Source organism: Tyto alba, unplaced genomic scaffold, assembly GCF_018691265.1.
Source record: "Tyto alba isolate M040663 unplaced genomic scaffold, T.alba_DEE_v4.0 Super-Scaffold_1, whole genome shotgun sequence".
NCBI lineage: Eukaryota > Metazoa > Chordata > Aves > Strigiformes > Tytonidae > Tyto > Tyto alba.
In genome coordinates, this window is record NW_024881261.1 from 13,879,343 (window position 1) to 13,904,823 (window position 25,481).

The window sequence follows — 25,481 nt, forward strand, 5'->3', positions numbered from 1 at the left end:
TTACCTCTGGACAAATTAGGGGGTACACTGTACAGTTCAGAGTGTAATAAATAAGTTGCTTCTCTACAGTGTGATGGTATTCTGGGAGTCGAACTGTGCTTCTCTCATTCATGTGAATTAATAAATGTGACTCTGATGATTTATTTCAGTACAAATTACTTCCCAGTATCAGTAAGCATAGCAGAGTCCAGCTCCAGGCTGGATACTCAGGACCTTAACAAATACTGGCTTTTAAAAGCTTCAATAAAACCTACTTGGGATCCCATCAAACTGAAGTGCCCATGTCAGTCATTCTCAATTATTCTAACTTTAAGGACATGTCAGGTACACAAAAGACACAATTCAGACAGCATGACTGCCCTAAAATGATAACTTTAGCATAATGCACTTGACAGTGAAAAAGCAATAATGGCTATTTTGAGAACAAAAGAAAAATACAATGGATCTGATGACTAAGTGTTCTGGTCCCCAATGTAAAAGCAAAGTAGATCCCTGTCGTATTTAACTTGATTCCTTTGAATTAAACACTTCCATTAAAAGTTTCCCACAGTAGCTTTAATATTTAATTATGTATTCCTCCAAAGGAAAGAACAAAATCTTTGCAAAGGGTTTTTTTGTGCATGTGAAATATTTATCAGTATATCTCTTTGGACAAGTATTTTTATCCCCCCAGGCTGGGAAAAGGCTCCCATGTACAAATCAGTTTCAAAACATTCTATTTTACAGCTTGAAAGTTTTCTATACTTCAGCACCTCATGCCGTGACTTTGTTATTTCACTTGTTAATGAATGGTAATTAAATCTCTTTTGGCTGAAAAGGTTGGAGGGCTCCTGCTGTATTACAAAAACAATTTCTGAAAGTTTCAAAAATGCCCAAGTGTCTAAAAATTAAAGAGTAAATCTTGCCACGTTTTGAGTCCAAGTTTGAATCGCTTGGAAGGGTTTGTGGGAGAACAGCATGTCTCAGTCAGGGTGTACAATCTCCCCAGTTGAACAGACATAATTATGTCACTTGTGTCTACCAGAGTAAACAGAATCGCATTCTTAATAGTATACATTGTGGCCACAAACTTCCTTGATCTTACTAACAACTGTAGCAAACACTGCATAAACCCTATTATATACTACCTGCACAAAGAACTGCTACATGTGTACATCTAAGTAAAGACTTGTTAATTTTGCATTTGCTCAGTAGGGCTTGAAACATCAGCCTATTAATTTTTCTTCTTTTCTGTTTTCTCATTTCTTTCAGGTGCTTTGAGTCAGAAGATAAATGAAGTGCTTACAACAGAGGTAGATTAAGGGGAAATAACCACATATTAAGGCATTTTGTGGTGTTACAGTGCTAAATAGAGACACAGTATTGCAGAATAAATATCTGCATCATCTCCGCTATTCAGTTACACCAGTGCAGGCTTGTGCTGGCACCACATGGGCAGATTTGGTCCACAGTTTGTAAACCAAAACTACATTAATTCTACTGTGAAATGCATTTTCCTGAGGGCAATACAGTGATTTACATACAGAGGCAAAGTTGATTCCAAATTTCTTTTTAAATTATAGCTTCTCAAACAGTCCAGCACAAACAGAGTTTAGCAAGAAACTGGGAATGGGAATGTGATGAGATGAGTCCATTCCTAAACTGTAACTTTGGGAAGGGGTCTGCTGAGAGCAAAGCCCCCTCCGGTGAAGCGAGGAACATCAGATTTATGGCGTGGAAACCCAGGCTCCATGTCAGTCAAGAACTGCTCCTTCTCCCTTTAAATAGAAACAAAGAAAAGGAATATACATATTTCAACCAGCAGCCCAGTGATGTTTACAGACTAAGGAAATCTGTGTACTCTAAAGTTTCTTTGATGTGACCATGTATCAAGAGTTCATTAAAAAATTGTTGATTAAAGCCTGTTAGGCTAAACCGGCAAGGCTAGGTGTCTGTTTGGATCTAATTACAAGCCTACTGATGTTTTCTGGAATTATTAAAAATTAGAAATAAATGAGCTTTCTTCATGCTACTCCCCAAAATGGTCACAGCACCTCATTAGAGCAAGTTTGTACCTGAGCTCCGTGACTTCAGACTTCTAATCATCACCCCATTCTAGCAAGTCTATGCCTGTTTTCAAACAGCTACATTCATCAAAGGGAGATATTTTTTCTTTGTCGAATTTTAATGAATAAATGGTGTTATCTGTCTTCACATTTTAACAGTTCTAGTGATAATTACTCTGACTGTGACATCTGCAGAAAACTGAGTGTGCTGTGGGTGCACTGACAGCCCCTGGAAGTTGCTCCATCTGAAGATCCAGGAGAGTTTGAATTTGATGGCCTTAAGAAGAGGGAACAAGGGTTAGCTGGTTCCACTCTTATGAGGTTGGGGAGATAAGCACAGCAGAACAAATACAAAGGGCAGTATTTCAAACTCACTGTGATATACCTGGAGGTTTCAGACAAAGATCCTGAGATATTTAAAATTAACCAAGTGGAGCTTTATGAAGTACTAGTTTATCATAACAGCAAAGGTCTCAAGGCTTTACAAAGAAGGTCAGTGCCATTGCTTTTATTTTACAGTCATTGAGACTGAGACACAAACGAGTGCAACCACACTTTTGGAAAATCTAGCCTTGTTACATTAGTATCCTTTCTCAGTCCCCAGTAAGGGAAAAGAAAACACTTCCTAGAATTAATACTTTTCTCTTTGTCCCTAAATAACTGTGTCGGAAGAGGAGGAAGTTCAGAGAAGCCCTGTAGGATGACTAGTTATGCTTCCTTTTCCAAATTTAATGCATGTGGAGGTGGGAGAATAGGCAAAAGATGGCACAGATGAACTTAAGCATGAAAACCATTTATAACTCTTTTTAATTGTATCAATGTAGCACTAATGGATGTGTCAGCTGACAGCACTAAAAACTAACATGCTATATTTAGATGGCTCATCCTATCTCACTATTGGTCTTCCAACTTTGGGGAGAAAAAATGATCCAGAGTCCATGCTCATTCTTTCTTCGTGCTCCCATGGAGACAGCCAACAGATGTGCTCATCAGTATGGAAAATTCTATGCAGCCAAATACCGTAATATATTATGCAGAATTAATGTGCAACCAGCCACGTGCAAAAGCTCCCAGTTACTACTGACATCCCTCAGTGCAGTTATTTACATATATAGGACTGCAGGATCAGGTCTCTGGTGTGGATTTAAGCTTCATATTTTCTCACCAATCCTTATCAAGATCAAACTGGAACCCCAGTGCTAGAAACAACTAGGAAAAGTAGTGAAGCAGAAAGCATGCAAGAAGCAGAAGAAGAGAATGGGAAGAGTGAGAAAAATAAAGCCTAGGACATCTGGGAAATACAACATTCAGAATCACAGAGCAGAAAAAGCGGATTTCAAATTCACAACCAAAATCTTAAACATTGGATTTTCAGCTTGAACACAAAACAAAGCTAAATTCTTGTTACCACTCATTATATTCCTTCAGCATCCCATGGAAAGGTGCATTAGTTCACTATCAAGACTTTAAATCACAAACCAGAACTGTCTTGTGCAAATCAATAAAAGCTTTAGATTATACCTTTGTGTGAGGTTATCTGAGAGTATTAATTCTCTTTCATACCAGCGTAGTCAATAATGCTATTAATGCTATTGTCCTGACAGGATCCTATTTTTATTAGCAAAACCAGCCACATCTATTTCAGACATGCTGTTAACATTAGCCAGCATCATAGTGATCAAGTCAGTGGTTTTGTGTCAGCTGGGAATTAGAGCAACACAAGATTGTATGAATCAAACAGCCCTGGCCCTTTGGCTAGCATCTACTCAGCAGGCAGTGCCTGTCCAGCCCAGTCTAAGGCAGGAACATTGTGGAATGGCTGTATGTCAGGGGTGAAGGACATCTTGGTGAAGGATCTGGCTGCACAACAGGCTTTCTCTATTGCAGAAAGCAAAAGACATGTAATGGACAATTGGCAGTTCGGAGAAGGAAAGCTGCACAACAATGTTGTTTCCTTTGCACTGCTGCTGGGCAACACAAAGTGCAGTCTAGAGATTACAGAAACTGCAGTTATCCAGGATTGATATGCCCTGCTATGCCTTGGGGTGTGTACATCCTTCAAAGCAGGATGTAGGACAAGAGGTTTGACTGGGGAGCAAAACAATGAGGGAGAGAAGAGAACAAAGCCCAGCACCTGGCCACCTCGTCTGCCACAAAGACAAGAGAAGTGCAAGTCAGGGATGACAGCACAGCACTAGTGGCTTCTGAGCCTGAGGGTGGAGCAATGCGATGCTATCATCCTGTAGAAGCACCACTAACAGCATCTGAATATACTTCCAAAGCATGTATGTCATGAAGACACCATGCTCATAGGACTACAGCCACGCCTGCCTACAAGAACAACCTGACAAGCTGCACTAATGGTAGATATCCATCCTGAACCTATAAACAGTGTAATGAGTCTGGCACTAATTGACCTGCAACACAAAATTCCATTCACTGTGTATGAATACCAGACCCAAGTTCAGTCACCATCATCTCGCGTAGTATTTTTGTTTTACTTTAAAGCATGTATGCCCCTAACAATTTGGGTTTTTTCAATAGTCATGACAGGAATTAATTCTAGGTATACTGTAACAACAAAACATGGGTGAATCTATTCTCATCTGATGAACAGAAAGAAACATGATGCCAGGGTCCAAAATGGAAACATTAAAAAACTATTGTGAAGAGGATATTTAGCTGCTGGAAACAGATTATCAGGCATTATGGTAGCCTCACATATTGATCCTAAAGCTCCGGGAAAGCCATTAGCACTGCACAATTGTTTCTAATTCCAAACATTAAGGTAACATTATGCAATTTGCAGGTAGACAAAAGTCACTGTTTATCACTGATAATTTTGCTAGTTTAGTCATCAAACCTGTTTGATGGCTGAAATATGATTAAGGAAGAAATAGATACAGGCAGTTTTGAATTATATTCAGCAATGTAGAGAATTGTTGGCTTTAGTGAGTGAGGAAAGGACAGGCTGAGGATGAAAAGGGGTGGAAAGACATGGAATAGATGCTCCTAGAAGCTGTGCTAAGGCACATGGAGGACAGGGAGGTGATTCAAGACAGCCAGCATGGCTTCACCAGAGGCAAGTCCTGCCTGACCAACCTAGTGGTCTTTTATGATGGAGTGACTACATGGACATCTATCTGTACTTCTGTAAGGCATTTGACACAGTCCCCCACCATATCCTTCTCTTCTAAATGGGAGGGATAGGGATTTGATGAGTGGACTGTTTGGTGGATGAGGAATTGGTTAGATGGAGTGGTCAACGGCTCAATGTCCAGATGGAGAACATTGATCAGTGGTGTCCCTCAGGGGTCCATATTAGGACCAGTACTGTTTAATATTTTCATCAATGACATAGACTGTTGGATCAAGTGTGTCCTCAGCAAGTTTGCAAATGACACCAATCTGAGTGGTGTGGTTGACACACCAAAGGGACAGGATACCAGTCATGCCAGCCGGACAAGCTCGAGAAGTTGGCCCATGTGAACTTCATGAGATTCAACAAGGCCAACTGCAAGGTCCTGCACGTGGGTCAGGGCACTCCCAAGCACAAATACAGGCTGGGCAATGAAGGGATTGAGAATAGCCCTGCAGAGAAGGCCTTGGGGGTACTGATGGATGAAAAGCTGGACATGAGCTGGCAATGTGAGCTCACAGCCCAGAAAGCAAATCTCATTCTGGGGTGCATCAAAAGAAGGGTAGCCAGCAGGTCAAGGGAAGTGATTCTGCCCCCCTACTCTGCTCTGGTGAGACCCCACCTGGAGTGCTGCATCTGGCTCTGGAGTCCTCAGCACAAGAAAGACATGGACCCATTGGAGCAGGTCCAGAGGTGGCCACAAAAATTATCAGAGGGATGGAACACCTCTCCTACGAAGAAAGGCTGAGAGAGATGGGGTTGTTCAGCCTGGAGAAGAGAAGACTCTGGGGAGGCCTTATTGTGACCTTTCAGTACCTAAAGGGGGCTTATGGGAAAGACGGGGACAAACTTTTTAGCAGGGCCTGTTGTGATAGGACAAGGGGTAATGGTACTGAACTCAAGGAGGGCAGATTTAGGCTAGATATAAGGAAGAAATTTTTTACAATGAAGGTGGTGAAACACTGGAACAGGTTGCCCAGAGTGGTGGTAGATGCCCCATCCCTGGAAACGTTTAAGGTCAGGTTGGATGGGGCTCTGAACAACATGATCTAGTTGAAGATGTCCCTGCTCATTGCAGGGAGGTTGAACTAGATGACCTTTAAAGGTCCCTTCCAACCCAAAGTATTCTATGATTTGACATGAGAGACCAGACATTAATCTGTGCCCTCTGGGCACCATCTCATTGGTATGAATGATTTAACTGGACTACAGAACATGTCAGCAACTGCTGGATGTTCTTGTCCTGGCCATAGACGATGGTAAATCTAGACCAGATTGAAGCAATATGAAGGATAACATTCAGGAAAATTAGGCAAAAATATTATATCACCTCAGTCAAATTTGGCCACATTCTGATTAAAAGGGTAAAGAAGGGTCTAAAATAAATCTAGTTTATGCAGAAACCTGAGTAGACAGAAAGAAACTGTTCTTTTCCCATACTTGGCCTGTTGTTCCTTGCGTTTCTGAGCCAGATATTTCTTTTTCACATTCAGAAGCTCATTGGCAAGTCTTTCAATTTCATATTTGTATTCTTGGCTCTGTGATTCATACATATTCAATTCTGAAGACAAAACCTAACAAACAAAAGGCAAAAAGCACAAACAGGAGATGTTAGTTTCACTTACACATAAGTCAGTACTTTTACAAGCACTTTTTCCTTTCACATTTGATGATATAAGACTTCACCATTTTCCACCACATCTCATTTTTTATCATGATGTTTCATTTGATCACCTCCACTCACCTAAGGACCATTTACAACATTAAGGCTATGCTATTTAACCACAATAAAGCATGTAAAATATGCTCCAAGCATTATGGGAATGGTATTAATACATACATTATCTCTTACTGTTCTGGGACACAAATCTAGGTGAAAACCCAAAATTAAGGTCTTAAAAAATAATAAAGCAGGGATTTATTTAATAATAATGGGTTTAATTCACAGGGATCCACTTTGTTACATGAAGTAATTCAATCCACACAGGCAAAGTAGTACCAGACGGTGTAAATATGAACACAGTGCCACTTTCATGTGAATCAGTAAACTTTAAAGAAAGTAGGAGTATGCATAGTGTGTTTTCCTTCGTTAAGAAGGAGAATAGCTTGACCTGGCACCACAAAATGGCATGCACACCAGTACGCTACAGCATACTGTGCCTGAAATACACAGTAGCAATTGACTGCATTAAGGACAAATGGGAACCGTATGGAAAACTTCAAATCACATTCAGTTTAGCTAAACTTTGGCTTCTATTTTACATTTTCTATATTGTTTTCCTTCTCCATTGAAAGCTAAGATTTGCATAACAGCCTCTTTGTTTCCTAAGGGCCCATCTGCTCCTGCATTTTTTTCCTCATGGTTAGTATAGACGTGATTATGATGCAGTGAACAGGAGATGACGACTTCAACAAAGAGAGGAGCTGTAGAAGTAGATGAACTCCTGCGGAGACTGAGCTTTCATGCAGGCAAGAATAACGGAAGATCAGCTTATTCTATCAAAGAATCACTTTTTAATATCATGCTTTCCAAGTTTCCCACAAGATGCCTTCAGAACCAGGAAATCTTCCCTTCCAGTGACAAGGGGTTAGGACAGGTTACTCCTGTCATCCCCATAAAAGTTGCAAGTCTAATATAAATGTACACATTGCAAGAGAAATAACAAGAATCTAAGACTGAATTATCAATATATTCCCACTACTTTGTTAAAAAGAGAATGAAATGGCATCTCTTACTTTCAGTTGTTTAGTCTTCTCTCGGAGAGTGTGCCGGTAGAGCTGCAACTGTTCTGCAGCTTCAGGACCAGGCTGCCGGGCCAAGATGTGCTTCAATTCCACATACAGTTTCTCCTTTTCCTAAGAAAAAGACAAGAGGAAGAGATTTTATAAAACTACTATAGCAGCAGCAAAACCTGTGATGAAATCAGCCTCACTGAAAAATGCAACTCAATCAGGAAGATATTTGCAGAAACAAATCTGCCTGTGTGTCAGTCTTTCCTCACTAGCCATAAGGTATTTAAACTTGTTGTGATAGCAGTGGGAGAGCTCATTAAGAGAAACATCTAGCTGCTTCGAACCACAAATGAAATACTCTTAAACACTGCCATCAGTGAGCACACTCTACCACAGAGAATATAAAACAGACACTGGAAGAGTATCCAGGGGTAGGAAATTAATTACTAGTAACTGTGCTTATTGCAATCTTTCTTCTTATAAGCCACTATGTCTTACATTAAGGATCATAACTTCACCCAACAGGATGTGAGCAGGCTATGGAAATGTCAGGGAAGGACTGTACAAAAGAATAACTTCTTCCAAAGAAAATATTGCAAAGCACATGTACACACACACACGCGCGCACACGCACACACACATATGTATATAAACATTTTCAGTTTAACTGCAGGGGCCCTGGGAAAGGGAAAATATAAACAGCAACAACTATGACTAGCACAATTACCACCAAGTAATTTTTCTTTGTCATGAGTCTCCTCTTCCTTCATGTTGGAACAGTGTACTTATAGGAATTGGATATAGCGATGCCCAAACAGAAACCACACCATGAACCCACCTGCAATTTTCTGTACTGAAATGCTGCTTTCAGCTGTGTTTTGAGGATGTACTTGTCTTTAGTCAGAGGAACAAAGCTCTGAACAAAGCCACCTTCATAGCTTTGCACATTACAATATTTTTAGTATTATCTACCATGTCAGACTAAGATTATTATTATTTAATATTATTTAGCAAGATCCCATCTTTGTCTAGTACCTGGAGAGATGGAATTAAAAAGGAGGGTTATTTGACTGGAAGTTGGACTAGCAGACAAAAGATTTAACTGAAGAAGACAAAAATGCCAAGTAGGAGGTAGGGTAGGTGATTATTTACACTGGCTTTGGCAAAACTACTTTTTGCCGCCTTTTTTATAAGCTCTGTCTACAACTCTTACCACAGAATTCTTCTGTCAATAAGGGAAACAGTGCCATCCCATGACCTAGAATTCCTACATCTGGCCTTGCTCAGTGGTTGAGTCAGGATTTTCAAAAGTGGCTTTTTATTCTGAAGATGTAAAATTCTAGGCGTCCAGTCTTAAAGAGCATAAGGAGTCCGGAGTTTTTAGACCTCAGCATTTTCTGAAAACCATGCACTATTACAGACATAAGTTGGGACCCAAAAATGGAAGCACTTCAAATCATAAATTACTTTTGCAAGCATTGCCTTTAAACTCTGAATATTACTGAGGAAGAGTTCCTTATAAATGAAGCTGTTCACAGTTTATCTCTGAAAAAATCAAAACCTCCTGAGACTCAAAGTTTGCATAGTGGCAAAAATCAAATTGAGAATTCATTCCCAGTAGAGAGCTGTTATGTCATTACAAGCGGTTTCCACCACCACCTTTTCTTTCTGAGAAAGCAAGATTGTACTGCAAGTTAAAAACAACAGCAAAAGAAAAATCTGCCTTGTTAAAATCTGGCCAGTCAGTATTAACATTCCACCCCTGAATGTATCACAGATTTGTATTTTTGAAGAGTATAATGGTAATTTGGATAAATATGGAGCAGTTGATAGATTGAAGGTCTTATGTGCAATTGTTTTCCAATTTATTTCTCTCCTAAACCTCTACAAGGGCCAACCAAGCTCTTCAAACATTGTGCAATGGTGTGTATAATAACCTCATTTAGAGACAAAGCGTGCAATTCTATTATAAGGAGAATCTATTTTATGCAACAGAGACTCGTTAGCTGCCCAATGTATATTGCCTCCATAATCCAACAGAGGCAAAACCAGCTGTCTTATAATGCATATACTGTCCTTCCTTGCTAAGTGCTGTCCATCTCTTTTACATCTAGTCAATTAATTTGTCACTGAGTTAGAAGCACCATATGTCAGCAAAATGTTAAAAGAAAAACCTGGATACTTCTTTCCTCATCAGCAGAAGTTTATATTCACAGGTTGGCATTTCTATAATTTCTGACATTTTACCCCAGGATGAAAAAAAAAAAAAAAAAAAAAAAAAAATCAATTAATTTCTATTAATTTTAAAACAGCAACCACCAGAGTAAATCTAAGTCAGTCACAAGGTACATGTGATACTACCACCAAAAATGCATCGCTTAGAGCAGGTATGTTTATCTCTATACATAAGAACTCAGGAATACCCAGGAAAAAAAAAAATCAGCACAAATTAATAAAGAAAAATGTTGGCTTCTACAATACTCAAGCTATATTCAAATGACAGACAAGCTGCACAATGTGTATGACATGAAGATATAAATATAAATAGCCAGCTATCAGATACAACATAGAACACAGAAAGACCTGCAGGGTTGTCTGATGTGAGAGTTGTATTCAAAGTAGCTTTCAGTTGTAGTGCATAAACTAATATCCCCAGAAGATGGATCTATATAGCTTTTTTGTTTTGGAAACAAGTAAAATGCATGTGCATTCCTTAAAATGTCTGAGAACCCAATGGGTCCAAATGGAGAAAAGGTATCCTGACACTGACGAGAAAATCATGTCAAAAACGATGACCAGTGGTGTAGCAGTAATTCAAAACCAGGAGGGTAAACTGATCTTTTTGGTGCCTATTAGAAGTCAGTTAACACTGTTTCGTCTAAAGTAGAAGTCAGTAAACATTTATTTCTGTTGGTGGCTGCACAGGTGATGTTGGAGAAAAAGCTACCTGAAAGCCTACACCCATTGGGCAGGAATAAGTCAATCCATTACAGCATGTGTAAAATGGATTTCTTTGGCTTGTCCCAAACTCCCTCCCCACACACTGCCCTCTGTCCTCATGCTGCATTGCAATCACAACATACATCTTGCCAGAGTTATGTGTTCTTGAGAGGAAAAGAACATAAAGTCACAAACACGCTGTGAGTCACTATTCTTCTTGAGGAGGTGAAGGAAGATTCATCAGACCTCTCTGTAGCTGTTAAGCCTTCACCAGTAAGAGTAATGTACATGTCTTCAGATCAGGTCTAGGCCAGTACCAAAGCTTTTTATGTCATCCTTCCCATGGCAAAATTCCCATGGAATTCAGCAGGTGTTTGACTGTAGAACTGAGACCATAATGTCAACCAGCTTCACTGGTTTATGACATAAGCTAAGCCAAGCCGATGGTGGGGAGATGAGGGCACATTCATTTTGTGTATGTAGGGCACACTGGGAGATTCAGATTGAGGGTTACAGTCAAATTTCAGGCATTCCAAGGAGAATTTCAGCACCTCAGTGAATACCTGCTGTAAAAATTGTATAAATAAAACTCCACATTATTTTTAGAACAGCCCTTCATGTCTTAGATTTGTTTTCCAAGGGAGCTCCTAGGATCCCACTGATCTGCCTTTAGACTCAACCATGACAATAAGTTTCTGCATCCCTAAGTCTCTCACCCATTAATTTGGAGGTGGGTGGCGGGGAGGTGAGTGGTGCTTTCCCCTAAATTTAACTAGCTGTTGTCAGCCAGAATCAGGAGTTATCCTGGCCTGCTTGTTCCACAGTGAATTGAGAAAAAAAAATATTTTTTCTTCTGCAGAGAATTTGATGAAGTTTGACAAATTTCACCTGATTCTTCAGGACCCAGTGGTCACCAGTTGGCTCGGTCTACAGAAAGAAGAATCACTTTTGCCAGCACAATGCTGTTTCAAAATAAGCTATTTCTGCTGACCAGCACAGCCCAATTTGCTTGTTTTTCCCTGCCAGAAGGACCATTGGCATCATCAGACACATTCCCAAAGTGACACCAAGGCATTTCACAGCTTTGACAAGGAGTGGGAGTCAGTCACCAATGGTGGGATAGACCAATGTACCTGGTATTAGCTCCAAAGATGTGACTCCATTTCATGTCATCTTCTCCCTCACCATGACACCAGGAAACTCTTGAAATGACCCATCTTGTTAGTTAGCCCAGGATATCATTCTGAGTCAGAGACAATGGATGACAGTACATTTAATGAAGATGTATTCACAGCAGAAATAGGCCATGAAGTCTCAGCTTCCTCATTTTTATCAGCTTGTCTTTCCAAGCAGATAATTCAACAAATTTATCTGGCATAGCAGCACACCAACAGCCTTCTCCACCAGACTGACAAAAATCCTATTGTGCACCAAAATCTATCACAGAAATTGTTAAAAAACCCACACACAAATCCCAAAGTCTTTGACTCAGAGTAAATTTCATTTATGTTAGCTTCTGTCTCCAGCAACTGACTTCAAGAAAAAAACCAACAAGTTAAAAATCTGGAGCAAAAGTGTACGATGTAGCATATGGTGGCAAATCCCAAAATATTTAACCTAGCTAAAAATCCTTATTTTAATTAGTAAGGTGAAGAAAGCAACGCAATAACTCTGTAAGCACACAACAGTTCCTCATGGCTTTGGTGAGGAAAACAAGTCAGCCAACATGTCACAGGGGGGTTTCTTGTTTATTGGCATTATAACCAAAATGTCAGCTATGCTGAATTCCAGAGCCATTTTGTTTATGATGCCATGCAGCAGCAGAACAGCCTTAAGGGGTAGTGATCCCTTTTCAGAAGTGTTAAACAGGACACTGAAATCTGGATTAAATACATACATAGACATACACATCTAGTCATAGTCATTTTACCTGTATAAACTGTCCATTTATTCATGTGTATGTGTATGACTAACACAGTAGCTGTTGGCTCAGGATATCTATGACTAAAAGTTTTATGAGGTGTAGAAAAAATTAGCATATGGTAACCTTCACAAATTTTATAACAATAGAAGAAAGTTGCCTCCAGCACTGTGAGAAATTTGCAGTATAAACTTTTCCAATAAACACTTTTCAAAAGCTCCTGCTCTTTCTTGTATATTCCACATCCATCAGCAAACACCTTTGCAAGCATGCAGTTCCCTAGAACAGCTTGTATTTTCATCATCATCCAGATCCTCCTTTAACAGTCTAATATGAGGCATTTTTATTGGGTAAATTAATGCAGGTTTGAAACAGGGCACTGAAGCCCTTTCACAATGTGATAATACTAACACTGCACAAGACACTTTAGGTTTTCTTGTTAAAACACTGCCACCAATTTGAAGGAAAGAGTGGGATAATCTCTCCATCTTTGGGAAAATCCACACCACTCTAGATGGAGTTAAATTAAACCTGTCATGATTTAGCCCTCCAGTTGATAATAATGCTTCTGAAGAGCAAATCTGTTTCCTTTGGCACAGAGCAGACTGCATCAAATTGACTGGCATTTTCAAAACAGCTTAATGAGAGAGGAAAAAACACCTTGGAGCATCTTCTAAGGTCTTCACCCTTGACTCTTTTTTGTAACAGTAAGTTCTGAATGCTGCATTATTACCATCTTCTAGGAACAGCAAAGTACAAACATTTCCAGCTAAAGTGCAATTGCAACTTATTATTTTTGTTATTATTGCTAGGTACTGGTACTATTGTATCTTTCTGAAGAAGTGTGTGGGAAAACAGGGGTCTTTTTTCCAATGGACAAATAAATAGGTTACATATCCTCCTCTACTTTCAACTTCTGAACTCTGACCCAAGGATAACAATCTATCAGAAGAAAATGGCAAGGATGTCTCTTGCTGAAATAACAGCTTCAATTTCCTTTTTACTAGTGACATTACACAACAGTTTATAAAATCATTAATCAGAGTAGTTCATTTAATCACAGTGTTTATACTTTACATTGCAAAAGATGATCGATTAATTATCCCCTCTTCTTCTTTATGTTTGAACAGGAACACACATGTACCTATATACACACAAAAGAAAAGTGAGTTGTTCCTTGAAGGTGAGAATTACCATTGACACAGCATGGATTGATTTAAATATTCCAGCTATTTCCATAGTGCCTGCAGCTTGATAGTTGGGCTGAAGAGAGCTCTAAACAAACCTTTTTTTCACATTCTAGTAGCAGCTTATCTTAAAGTGTCCTGGAAGAGGTTCAGAGATTGATACAAATCTTATCAACAAATAATCTAAATATTCTAAGTTCAGTAAGTCTACAAAGCCAACAATGGGGAACTTTTTACTGGCTAATAATTAATATATACATGGTTTCAAGCCCCCCCCCCCCCCCCCAAAAAAAAAAAAAAAGAGCTTCTTCAAATGCAGGCTATTTGACTTAAAACCTCTATTTTAACATCAGTGTATCAGCATGCATTTTAGTTATTCAGTAGTCATTTAGATTTTAAAAATATCAGATGAATAAAAGGAGAATTATTACACTTCTACTGTTAACGATTAGCTGTTCCTGCAGATGGAGGCTTGGGATGGGGATTCCCAGCAGACCCAGCTTCTTCTCTCACTTCTGACTGATCTGACTGATGACCTCGAAGGGTCAGAGAAACTGCAGAGCTGCTTCTAGAAATACCTATCTGTAAGTTAGGCACCTACATCTCTTTAATCACCTGCTTGACTTAGATTTCTCTGAAAGATGAGAGCACTTAGCTTCAAGTCCTTCGGTGTTCTGGAATTGCTACCTCTGAACAGCTGTCTCAAAGTCAAGCCACCACTTAAATCTACAAATACCTGTCTAACAAGGCAGTAAAGCCTACATGCATCTTTCTGACAGGATAGCAGAGTTTCCCTGAGTATGCCAAGTACCTCAGGTAAGAAAGAGTGGTCCTCTGTTACACTTTGGAACCTATTAAGAAATAACAGTACATCTAAGAAACACACAGCAGTTCTGAAATCATTAATGTTTTAATACATGTCTTTCTTTAGACTCACTGTAATTAGATCTGACCCTCTGCTACCCTTCGAGGAGTTCTGTTTCAGCTCCCCTTTCCTGCTTCTTAAAAATGAAAGAAGCAGAAACAGGGCTAAAGGAAGGGTGAAAAGAGCAAAACCTAATGTTCATGTAAAGAAAACTGCTGTGCTCAAGTGTGCCATCCCCTGTTTAAGATTACAGCTAAATCTACTAACACAGGCATGGGAAGACTTGAGCTCTGAGCCTAGAGGTTGTGAAGCAACTGGCTGACTGCTGCACCCTACTTGGCAGAGTCTCCCTACATGGGGATCATGGCTCCCGTACACTCAGCAGCTGATGTCTAGCTGTCTCAGAGTGGAGACTGGAGGAACAGGGTTCTTTCTACACCTGTTTGTATCCTCATGTGCCCAATTTTAAGCTACCTTTTTAAAAAAAACAACAATGCAATGTTATTTAACTGCCTGCTTCTAACTGCCTCAAAACAATCTTAGCACTGCTGCATCTTTCTGCATGTGTTTTCTCAACAACAGCACCATTCACACTCCTATAAAAATTAAAATAGGTGATCTGAAATAGATAAAATCTAGTCTGTCCCTGTAGAATGTTTTTTTTGTTGTTTTTTTGGTGGTGGTGTTGTTGCAACTATCATACAAAATAATAATCCATCACTGAATGGGATGCTGTAGATTGTCCATATCTTGCTGCTGAGGGATGAGTAGAACACACTTGCCTCAATGGAAGAATGCCTGCCAAAGGGTACACCTGAGTAATAAAGATTTGCAGCTGTCTCTAGGCCACACTATACAATATGAGCTTGTGAATGCATTGCTACACTGCTGTTGCACTCCTCCAGTATTTTAACTTCTTTAGCAGCTTCTGGATGGCTGACAGTCAGTATCAGATTGCTAACAGCACTGCAAGGCTTGTGCATGGCAATGTATTCAGTCAGCACAGCAAGTCATTTACTTTCCCTTAACAAGATAACTGGTTGATTAATATATTTTACCCCGGGGTGCGCAGCAGATTTATTTCCTTCCCAGATACATGCTGAATACAGGAATGAGGAGTAAACAAGTTTGTTTTCAGTTGTTTATTATTTACTGGAACAATTCCTGAACTTTTTACTCAAGCTTTATTCTAGTGAACTATCATTGAAGCTAGAGCCAATTTTGATCAAGTAAGAACCTTAGGAATGGGTTATTTTACAAAATATTTTAAGTCTAATGACACAAGGTATCCACACTCAGGATTTCTGGGTTCAAAACAGATGTAAATGCATTTGAATAAAATATTTTTATGATAATTGTTTCTGCTTTTCTGATGCAGATTGAAGATAATAGTGATGTAGTTTGGGTATTTTTATGGCCTCCTCCTTTCAGTATCTGAATTCTGTTAAATCTTTACCATACTTATGCTGAAGTACTGCTTTCTGCCAGGGCAGTGATCCTCTTCTCACTTTACAAGGGGTCTGGACACAAAGAGTTGCTACATGAATTGTGGAAGTTCACTAAAACTCCTAAAAGATACACAGAAATGAAACTCAGTTTCCCAAGCTCCCAGGACCACCATGCTGAGTAAGCTAATACATCGATTCCTTGCTTCTCAGAAACACCAGGGCTAGACTGCAGAAGCAGGTTGGAAGCGTGGGAGAAAAGTCACAACCATTAACCACAGTATACTTCAAGCAAACAACCTCTTCGTGCATGCTAAAATTCATGGACTGGGAGTACATGTAATAGAATGCAGGAAAAAAAGTCTATACTTGATATTCATCTATCAAGAATGTATTTGTGTAATTAAATCAATCTTGGGTGATGCGGAGGGATGGCATCTGATGACCCACTCAAGTTCTCTTTCAAGCTCAAATTCAAGTAAATATATAAATTCTCCTAAAAAATCTTAAAAAAAAAAAAAAAATCATGCATTCATGTACATTTGCCACTTATAAATCCTAGGAGATTTTTACTCCACCTGCAACTTTCTCATCTTTGTAAATGGCATCTGAATATTTCTGACTAAAACAACATTAGAGCAGCTAAAAATGGTGCAGATCCCCAGAAGTTATGTTAACCTGTTTTCTTCTAATTTCTCAAATAAATTTGAACCTTGCTTCTGTCCAAAACCATTTATCATGGGAAATCTGTTTTGTTTATGAGGTCAATGTAGCTCCACAAAGATTCAGTAAAAATTAAGCTCTTCCACTAAGAAAATTCTTCACCAAAAATGTGTTGGTTTATTGCTAAGTAATCTGCTTTGCTTCCTATTTTCCAGTGTCAGAAATATTTGTACTATTTTTACGGGAAAATTATTTTCTTATTCTAAAGAGCAGACAGTTATCTTCACCTGATGACAATAAAGTGATCAGGACTTTTCCTACCTGTTTTTTCAAAACCCCATTTAAGGAAACACCCTAAAAAAAAAAAAAAAAAAAGCTATTTTTCTAGGAAGACTTTATTCTCTTCCATTTGTATTGCAACATATGTAGGAGGAGGGAAAGAATGTAAATGTCACTGTGTTTTTAAGAGCAGTTTATCACACTGTAAGTTTCTATAGCATAGAACATCTTCTAATTCTAGATGGACTGAGATTAGAAGGGCTAAAATAATGTGCCAAGAAGTGTATTCAGAATATACAGAAATAGAAATCAACCCCTTTCTGAGGAGATCTAGGGCAATAACTGAACATCCCTCAGATCCCTATTGAATTCTTAAGACTTACACAAAACTTTCAGGTAGATATATAGACCCTCAATAGATCTTCACACAGATGACTCTTATCTTTCCTGTTTATGAGATGTGATTACTTATTACATCATCACAAGACTAGGTAATTTGCACCAAGAATAAACACAATGATCCTACAATTTGCTCAGTGTGAGTGGTTCTACCCTACTCACAGAACCCTACCGGATACACAAACAGTTTTTAAAAAAATAATTAAATTAATTGGAAAAATAATATCAGTGTCAGAACAAAAGGCACTAGAGAAATTCTAACTGTATAAAGTAATCATCATGCCAGCATAGAATCACTAAAAGACACTAATTCTTCAACTAAACACCAATACTAAAATACAAAACATTTCCATTTACAAAGTTAAAATCCCCAATCAAAGCCCTCGTTCAGCAATGAAAGCACCACAAAAGGAAAATAAAAGGATGGCACAAGAAGGAAAGAACCTGAAAAAGTAGTCCTGAAGGACAACTCAGTGCATAAAGTACTTCCATATGTCACTTCATACTGCACTGGAGACTCCAGTTCAAATCAGATTCAAGGCACTGGACTGAATTTAATTTGATGGCACTAACTCAGTAGACTGTTGTGCATCAAAACATTGTGCTGATAATTAGGTATTTTTTGTTTATCACTGGTTAGAACTGGGTTATAGCCAGAGTTCATGGAAATACATTTATTTTTCCATTTGAAAAAAGAACAGAAATTCTCTTTGGAGTCCAATTCTAAATCAAAGCAATTCTTACAGTGTGCCTTTGACACACCGGTGCCTAATTCTGCATGGCACTGGGGAAGTAAAGTTTTTCTTATGATTCATGACTAGCTAAAGCCAAAAAGTGAATCTTAGGCCTGGGTCCTTACTGTATTTCTCATTTCTATATTCCAATATAAATCCCTTGAAATTCTGGCCACCAACTTAGAACTGGAGTCATAATCTCAAAAACCACATTCCACCAGGTACTATTTTCTCACTCTCCTCTTTCTTAAGATACATAACAATCCTTAGACTTTTATAAGCATGCGAAAGTATTTTTCTGGTTTTTTTATTTTTTCTGCTTGTCAGGAAGCATTTGATCAATGGTTAGAAGTTTTGCCAGCATAGCTTTCTCAGTTAGTGGTGTAATTTCTTTGTGCTGACATGGCTATGCCAGCTACTGGCTATGCAATTAGATGCAATCATACTGGCAAGAAAGTCTTCTGCCATTCAAGAGCTGGTATAAGCTAAATCAGAAAAGTGACTTTTTTGCCAGTAGGAATGGTACTTTTAAGCGTAGAAAAGAACTAAAGCTCAATATACTCACCCCTTTAATTGAGGGCTGAGAGAACTGCTAGCTTCAGCCACAAGATAGGGCATTAATCCAGTGCTTCCAGAGGAAGTCAAATCCTCTAGGAAATAGAGACAGAAAAGAGCCAAGTCCTAGTAAAGTATGAAAAGCCAAAAAGAAAATTTCTTTTTTCATTTTTGGATGGAAAAATCCCTTCAAAAGACTGACTTCATATATAAATGATAAAGGGACAGTAAAGAAAGGATTGTATTTTGGCAGTGGATTTTGCAGTTCACCTGTAAGTTTCAGTGTGTACAAAGCACTCTCCCAAACTACCTCTGCTAAAATCTCTCTAAAGGCAAGATGACAAAGAAACAATAATGGGCAGGTCAAAAGAGACTCTTAGGGATTCTACAGTCATTAGTTTCCTGACGTGAATTGCAGTTATTTTTATTTAAATAGACAATTCTGCCAAAAAAAATCCCCAACTCGGACTATCTACCCTACATGTAACATGTAAGTAGGTTACACTCTCAAATCCAAGTAGAATATATACTTGGCTCTGAAAATACATAAATGTCAAATTTGAGAGGGTAAAGTAAATCTCAGCCATTTTGAAGATGTACAGATAATACCTAAAATAAAACTGAACTGGGCCTTAAGAATACCAAAATAAAGCTAGGTAATAGGAGAGTATTCTCCTATTTTGCCTAGCAGGCTGTCCGATGAGAAAATCTCTTACTCAACATTTGAGCACACTTTTCTGTATTATGTGCTGTATAATGGAAACTACCTGAGCACTGTGAGAGCAATGAAGGACCTAGTAGAAGCAAGCTTTTCCCTGCCAAGCTAGGGAAAGAAATTATTTTCAGAAGGACTAGCCTTTCATGAACTAGTCTGAAAAAAATGGTATAAGATTGAAAAAATAGTATTTTAGATAATAAATGGGCAAAAAAAATTTGTATAACAAATACATGGAAGCAAATCCCAAAGCTCTTCCATTAGTTGGGAGAAAACTTTTATTTCAGTAGCTGACATCCTGCATAAACCCACATAGTAACACACTGTTCTAAAGCAGTTTTCTTTATGAAACTATAGTACCAGCTCTGAGAAATAATGAATGTTATGTATATGTTCAGACACTATAGCAACAAGCACCTCAAATTGGATAGAACAGCTCTACTACCAAGTTAGCAGAAATGAAATAAAACATCTGCCTATTTTGAGTGTTTAGCTAGCTATTGTTACTACTGATTTGAGGCATGTCTCTAATATATTCATTCAAACACCACCGTAAGAGTGGAAATTATTTTATTCCCTTTTTACTTGATGTGAGGCATGCAAAAGCTAAGTAACCTGCCCAAGGACACAGAGAAAGTCTCTTTTGCTCTTTCCTCCCCGTATCTTGCAATACCCAAAATGAAACTCTGCTGATTTATACTGGAGACAGCAGCATCCCCTCTACTCCTCCTACTCTCTGTCAGTGGGACCGTCAGTTCTTTGGGGGGATTGAAACTTAGCTCAAAACTTGGCTCAATACAAGGACATGTGGGTGTTATCTGACTGTAATCTCTGAGTCAGATATATGAGCTAATCATGCCTTTTGCCCTTGCACTCTTTGAAACTATGAGCTCAAGATGCTAACAGTCTGGAAGCATCACATCCTGACTGCCCATTGTCTGGTCTCTGATTGTTGACAACTTAAACAATGGTGATTAAAAATACATATGTACAGAAAAACAATACTTCCACTACTACATGCATAAAATACATTTGCCTTTGCCTCCCTCCACAAATAATCTTGGTTGCACATCTCTCTTACATTTATGAACAATCTTCTGAGATGACTGACAATGGAGTTAACTGACATATAATGTGAATCTTCCCACTGCTATCCATTCCAAGACGTGCAGCTGAATAAAATTCTGCTCAGTCAGACATAAAATCAAATTAGAGGAGTTCACTCTGAAGAGAAAGAACTAAATTTGAAACAAATATAGCAGTGCATAATTCACTTTAAATGGGATAAGTTCCTAAAACCACATTAATCATAATCCTAACAAGATAATACATTACATTACGAGTTTACTACATCACTGCTCATTATGCAGCAGAGCATCAGAGCTTCAGTCACGTGAGGAATTTGCCCCACATGCAAAGTGAGCAAGTATTTTTTTTTGCATTCAGAATCTGTTCAGCAGAGCACTTCTGTTTATTAATAATTATACCTTATGGCCATACAACACATTTTGTTCATACCACATGTGTTCACAAAAACCTTCGCCCATCACTGAAATCTCTTGGTTAACACACAACCTTCTCCACAAAGCCCTGCAGTATTACTCAACAGTTCAGAAAAGAACCAAAAAATGCTCTATCTTTTAACTGCATAAATTCAGAAGGAAAGGTAATGACTCAAACATGGAACTTGGCTAACCCTGAAATAACATTTCCTATGTTTGGAAAAAATGCCATTGGATTTTTATTGACCATAAGTATTCAAGACCTTGGGTTTGGATCTGATTTTTAAGACAGCATTTTTCATCAGCACAGCAGCTCACAACTGTGAGAATGCCTGAGTTAAAGGAGAAAGTATGACCGCCTGCTTTGCAGCTACTCTTCAAAGTCTCAGGATGTCCACACTTATTTGGTGTATGAGAGCTGATAGGTTATAACCCAAGATGCTGTGGCTACAGGACACAGATAAATCAGAAACAAGAAAAGAGTTTAATAATTTCTATAACATGGGACATCTTTCTACACCTTTATTAAAGTGTTCAACTTTGAAAAGTCATTCTAAAAAAACCAACATTCATCATGTTGCATATTCAATACCTCTCAGCAAATATCTGATACAAAAATTGTGCCCTGCTGACAAAGTTAAGAGATATTTTTGTATGGGATTTTAGAGTCAAGCTGGGTTCTTCCTGTACTGTCAGCAATCAAAATTTTCTGACTGAAATGTAGTGAATCATTTTTTTAATCACACAGCATGAATTGTAGCATGCTTTTACAGCTGCATCATTTATAAAGGACTAACAGGTGAGAAACAGTGAAAAAGTGAAAAAAAAGGATATGATCAAATACACATCAGGAACAGGTAAAGTAAGCAGATGCTTTTCTACATGAATCTATATACTGTGATACTTACTTAGCAAAAATTTCCATTTATATATCCAGCTCATCCTGAAATACTGTTCCCTGAATAAACCAGCTTTTATTTAAAAGGCCAATTACATAAAAAAAAAAAAAAAAAGTAACAGTCAGAAGACAAAACTACAGTGCATACAATACAAATGGGACTATTTTTTCCTTATACAAACATTATGGCTCTGCATGAGGATGCAGCAAGGTGAATCCCCTACAAATCAAACTGCAGGTTGCTGACACTGGGCTCAACCATTTCCAGACGTGGGTTATTTCTAAATTCCAAAGGTGTTTTTAATACTCAATATTCAATCCACATAGTTTTTTGCACTCCATTTTATTACTACAATTTGATGTGAGAGAATTTAAGTTACACAATACGCACATACAAAAATCATAGACACAGACACTCACAAGCTTCACCTTCAACAAATAACCTATTTGCCAGCATGATGGCCACACATATATAGTAAGAGTTATGTATGGTGAGCAAGAGATTAAGAACATTTTAAACCAGATACATGCAATGCCTATGCCCTTGTCACAGGGCAAGATGTGGATGAAGAAGACTGGGAGTGAGGAGGTGTGACTATGCAAGCAAACACAACATGGGGAAAGCAGTAGTTCCTGACCTAGTAAATTAGTATCCCTCAGCTCCTGCAAGCTCTGACTCTGAATACAGGGGATGTTATACCAACGACGCACAGGCCAAGTTGTCAGCAGTTCCCCCACTCCTGCAAATGAGCAGAGACTGAACTGAGCTTACTTCCAAAAAAAAAAAAAAAAAAAAAAAAAAGAAAACCAACAACAATGAAAAAGGAGTGATTACACCTTATGAGGGAGCAGTGCCTTATACACTGGCTGTTATATTGACCAGCAGCAAACTCACTAAGCAAGATTAATTATATTGAGATGACAAAAAAATAAAAATTCCAGAAATGGGAGCTAAATTGCTGCAGTTTCCCATAATTCTAAATTTCAGTCAGGATCAAACCCTACATTATCTAACAATACACTGCCCAGAATGGAGTCTGGTGAAGCAACCATCCTGCTGCGTACAGCTCAGCTCCCTACAGAAAGTTAACATTACTGGTCTCCATTTCCTTCTGCTGGATGTGTTCCTCGGGCTGACTCTTTCACTAGAGGAGTTTGCAACATGATAACAACTGTTTCATAAGTTATTAGCAAGCATTTTGCTTTAGTGAGTATCAGAGCATCACTTTACAAAACAGGTATTACCATCACACCAAGGAAAACCAGTCCAAAGAATAATAAAACTACTTGTACAAGGTTATCCAGACACTTAGCAAAAGAAGCTCAGCTAGTACACTTAACTTGTGAGCCCTATGCCAATGACCTATCCAGCAGGACATACAGCCCTTTGAGGAAATGAGCTGAGGGATGTTGCTTACCTCTTCTTACCCATGCAGTCATTGTGGAGGACTCAAAAACACTGTAGCAAAACAGAAAAGAGCTCAGAACTGTTGATGATAAAGACCTGAACAGAATGTGGAACGTGGTATTTTTGGTCTTTACCATCAGTCCCTCTGAGGGAGACCTTCATTTCAGTATTGTTGCACAGGAAATAGGTGCCTGAATTAAGGACGCAAAGGATCTCATAAACAATTCTATATATAATAATTAAATTTTATATAGCCAAACTCTGACTTACATCTAGAAAAATAATGAAAAAAAAAAAAATAGAGTTGCCATAGAAGGACTGCTGCATAGACAGAAAGATACTAGTATAGTAACATAGGCTCAAGTACCTATTATTTTAAAGATTTTCTTGGGCAGGCAACTTAATATGTCTATGTCTTAGTTCTTCACTTCTAAATAAGGATAACAGCTAAGCTGGAGCACACTAAGGATAAGGCAAGATACGCAATAGCGACAACGTAAAAATCTAACAAATTGGGTTTGTGCATGGGTAAAGCACAGTAAATTTGAAGCTATTTTTGCTAACAATTTAGGCTAACAAACTATTTCACTGACAGCATTTCAGTGCTATGCAACAAGGATAACATTTTTCCAAGCAAAGGCATAATAGACCATATATTATCTTCAAATTAAATTACAGATCTATTTTTTCCTACAAACCAATAAATAAAGAGAGATAAACCCTGACTTGATAACATCTGTTGAGCTTCTCAAGACAGAAGGAAATTCAGGTCACATTCTACTCTCCATTGAGCAATACCCAACATAGGCATCAAGACTATTAAGGTATTTAAGACCAAGATGTTAAAATCATGCCTACAGCTGGCAAAGTGTAGCATTCCCTACAGTCACCAGAAAGGAGGAGACAAATTTCCTGGTTTTACACCTATGGCTGAAGCTCAAAGACAATCCTTTTTTGTTATATTTGATAGCAGTGTTCGCACTACAGGAATATACTCTCTTCTTGATTCTACAATATAAATCTTATTGGTATCACTGAGGTTAAGGGACACCTGATACAGTTAAAAAAATATAAGCTATCACAAAAATTATTTTCTGGCAAAGTTCAGCACAAAGACTGTGAAGTCAAATATGGTCCAGACAGCAACATATCTAAATCACACAAACTCTGTAGGATTCCTTCTGCCAAAAGCCAAGCTGAGCACCAATGGAATCAAAGATTTTCCTTCATGTCCTGGCCATAACAGGCATGCTTAAAAGGGGAAAAAAAAAAAAACAAAAAAAAAACAAAAAAACAACTTTCCAAAAGTCTAACACTGACTTGAAGACTAATCTATGACATGAATAAAGTAAAACAATCCTTTAATTTTATTTTCCAGAGTTGTCCAGGTATCAGTAACCAGAATATAAAAATCAACTAATCAGATGCTATTTGTTCTCTTTTGGTGAGTCAGTGCTGCCATCTAAAGCTATCTATGGGGCATGCAAACAAAATCCAAAGTCATGTGTCTAACATTCAGGAAGCACATCTGAGTAGCCAGAGAAAGCAGGGTATGTCAAATATGTTAATATGATACAACAAAATAATGATGCGGCAGTACCTGAAGAAGCAATTCTTTCTCTATCACTTCACCTGTCTTGCTGATAAGCTGCTTCTGTAGTCTCTGTATTCTCTGAATCAGCTCATAGGTACTTGGGTCACTGGCCTAGACAAGAGCAAAGCAGTCTCAAAAATTATACATTATAATAAGTAAGTGTTTCTTGCTTGCAAATGAACACCATAATATCTAAGTGTTCAAAGGTGACAAATATAAAATGGTGGTGGGGAGGGAGTATTGGGTGTGGTTTTAAATGGCATGAATATAAGCAGTCCTGAAACTGGAATCTCTGTCTCTTGAAGATCAGTTGAAGCATGGTCTTGTTTAACATTATTACCCTCATGAATCCTCCTCAAACCAACTACTATAAATAGGAGTCCTTCAGAGCTTAACCCTCAAACCAACAAACATTGGTAGAACCACGTGGCAGGGAAGGAAAAGTAGGTTAGTGTATCA

At 38.4% G+C, this 25,481-nt stretch overlaps 1 protein-coding gene across 1 annotated transcript in view; it reads right to left on the reverse strand.

Moving 5' to 3' along the window:
- Window positions 1–1,533: 1,533 nt before the first annotated feature.
- Window positions 1,534–25,481, reverse strand: part of CFAP58 (cilia and flagella associated protein 58) — a 60,234-nt gene continuing 36,286 nt past the window's right edge. The window contains exons 15-18 of the mRNA XM_032988708.2: window positions 25,029–25,133; window positions 7,921–8,040; window positions 6,625–6,758; window positions 1,534–1,757 (exon numbers count right to left, since the gene is read on the reverse strand). Of these exons, the coding sequence (XP_032844599.2) occupies window positions 1,637–1,757; window positions 6,625–6,758; window positions 7,921–8,040; window positions 25,029–25,133 (480 nt within the window). The 3' untranslated portion in view covers window positions 1,534–1,636. The remainder of the gene's footprint in view (window positions 1,758–6,624; window positions 6,759–7,920; window positions 8,041–25,028; window positions 25,134–25,481) is intronic.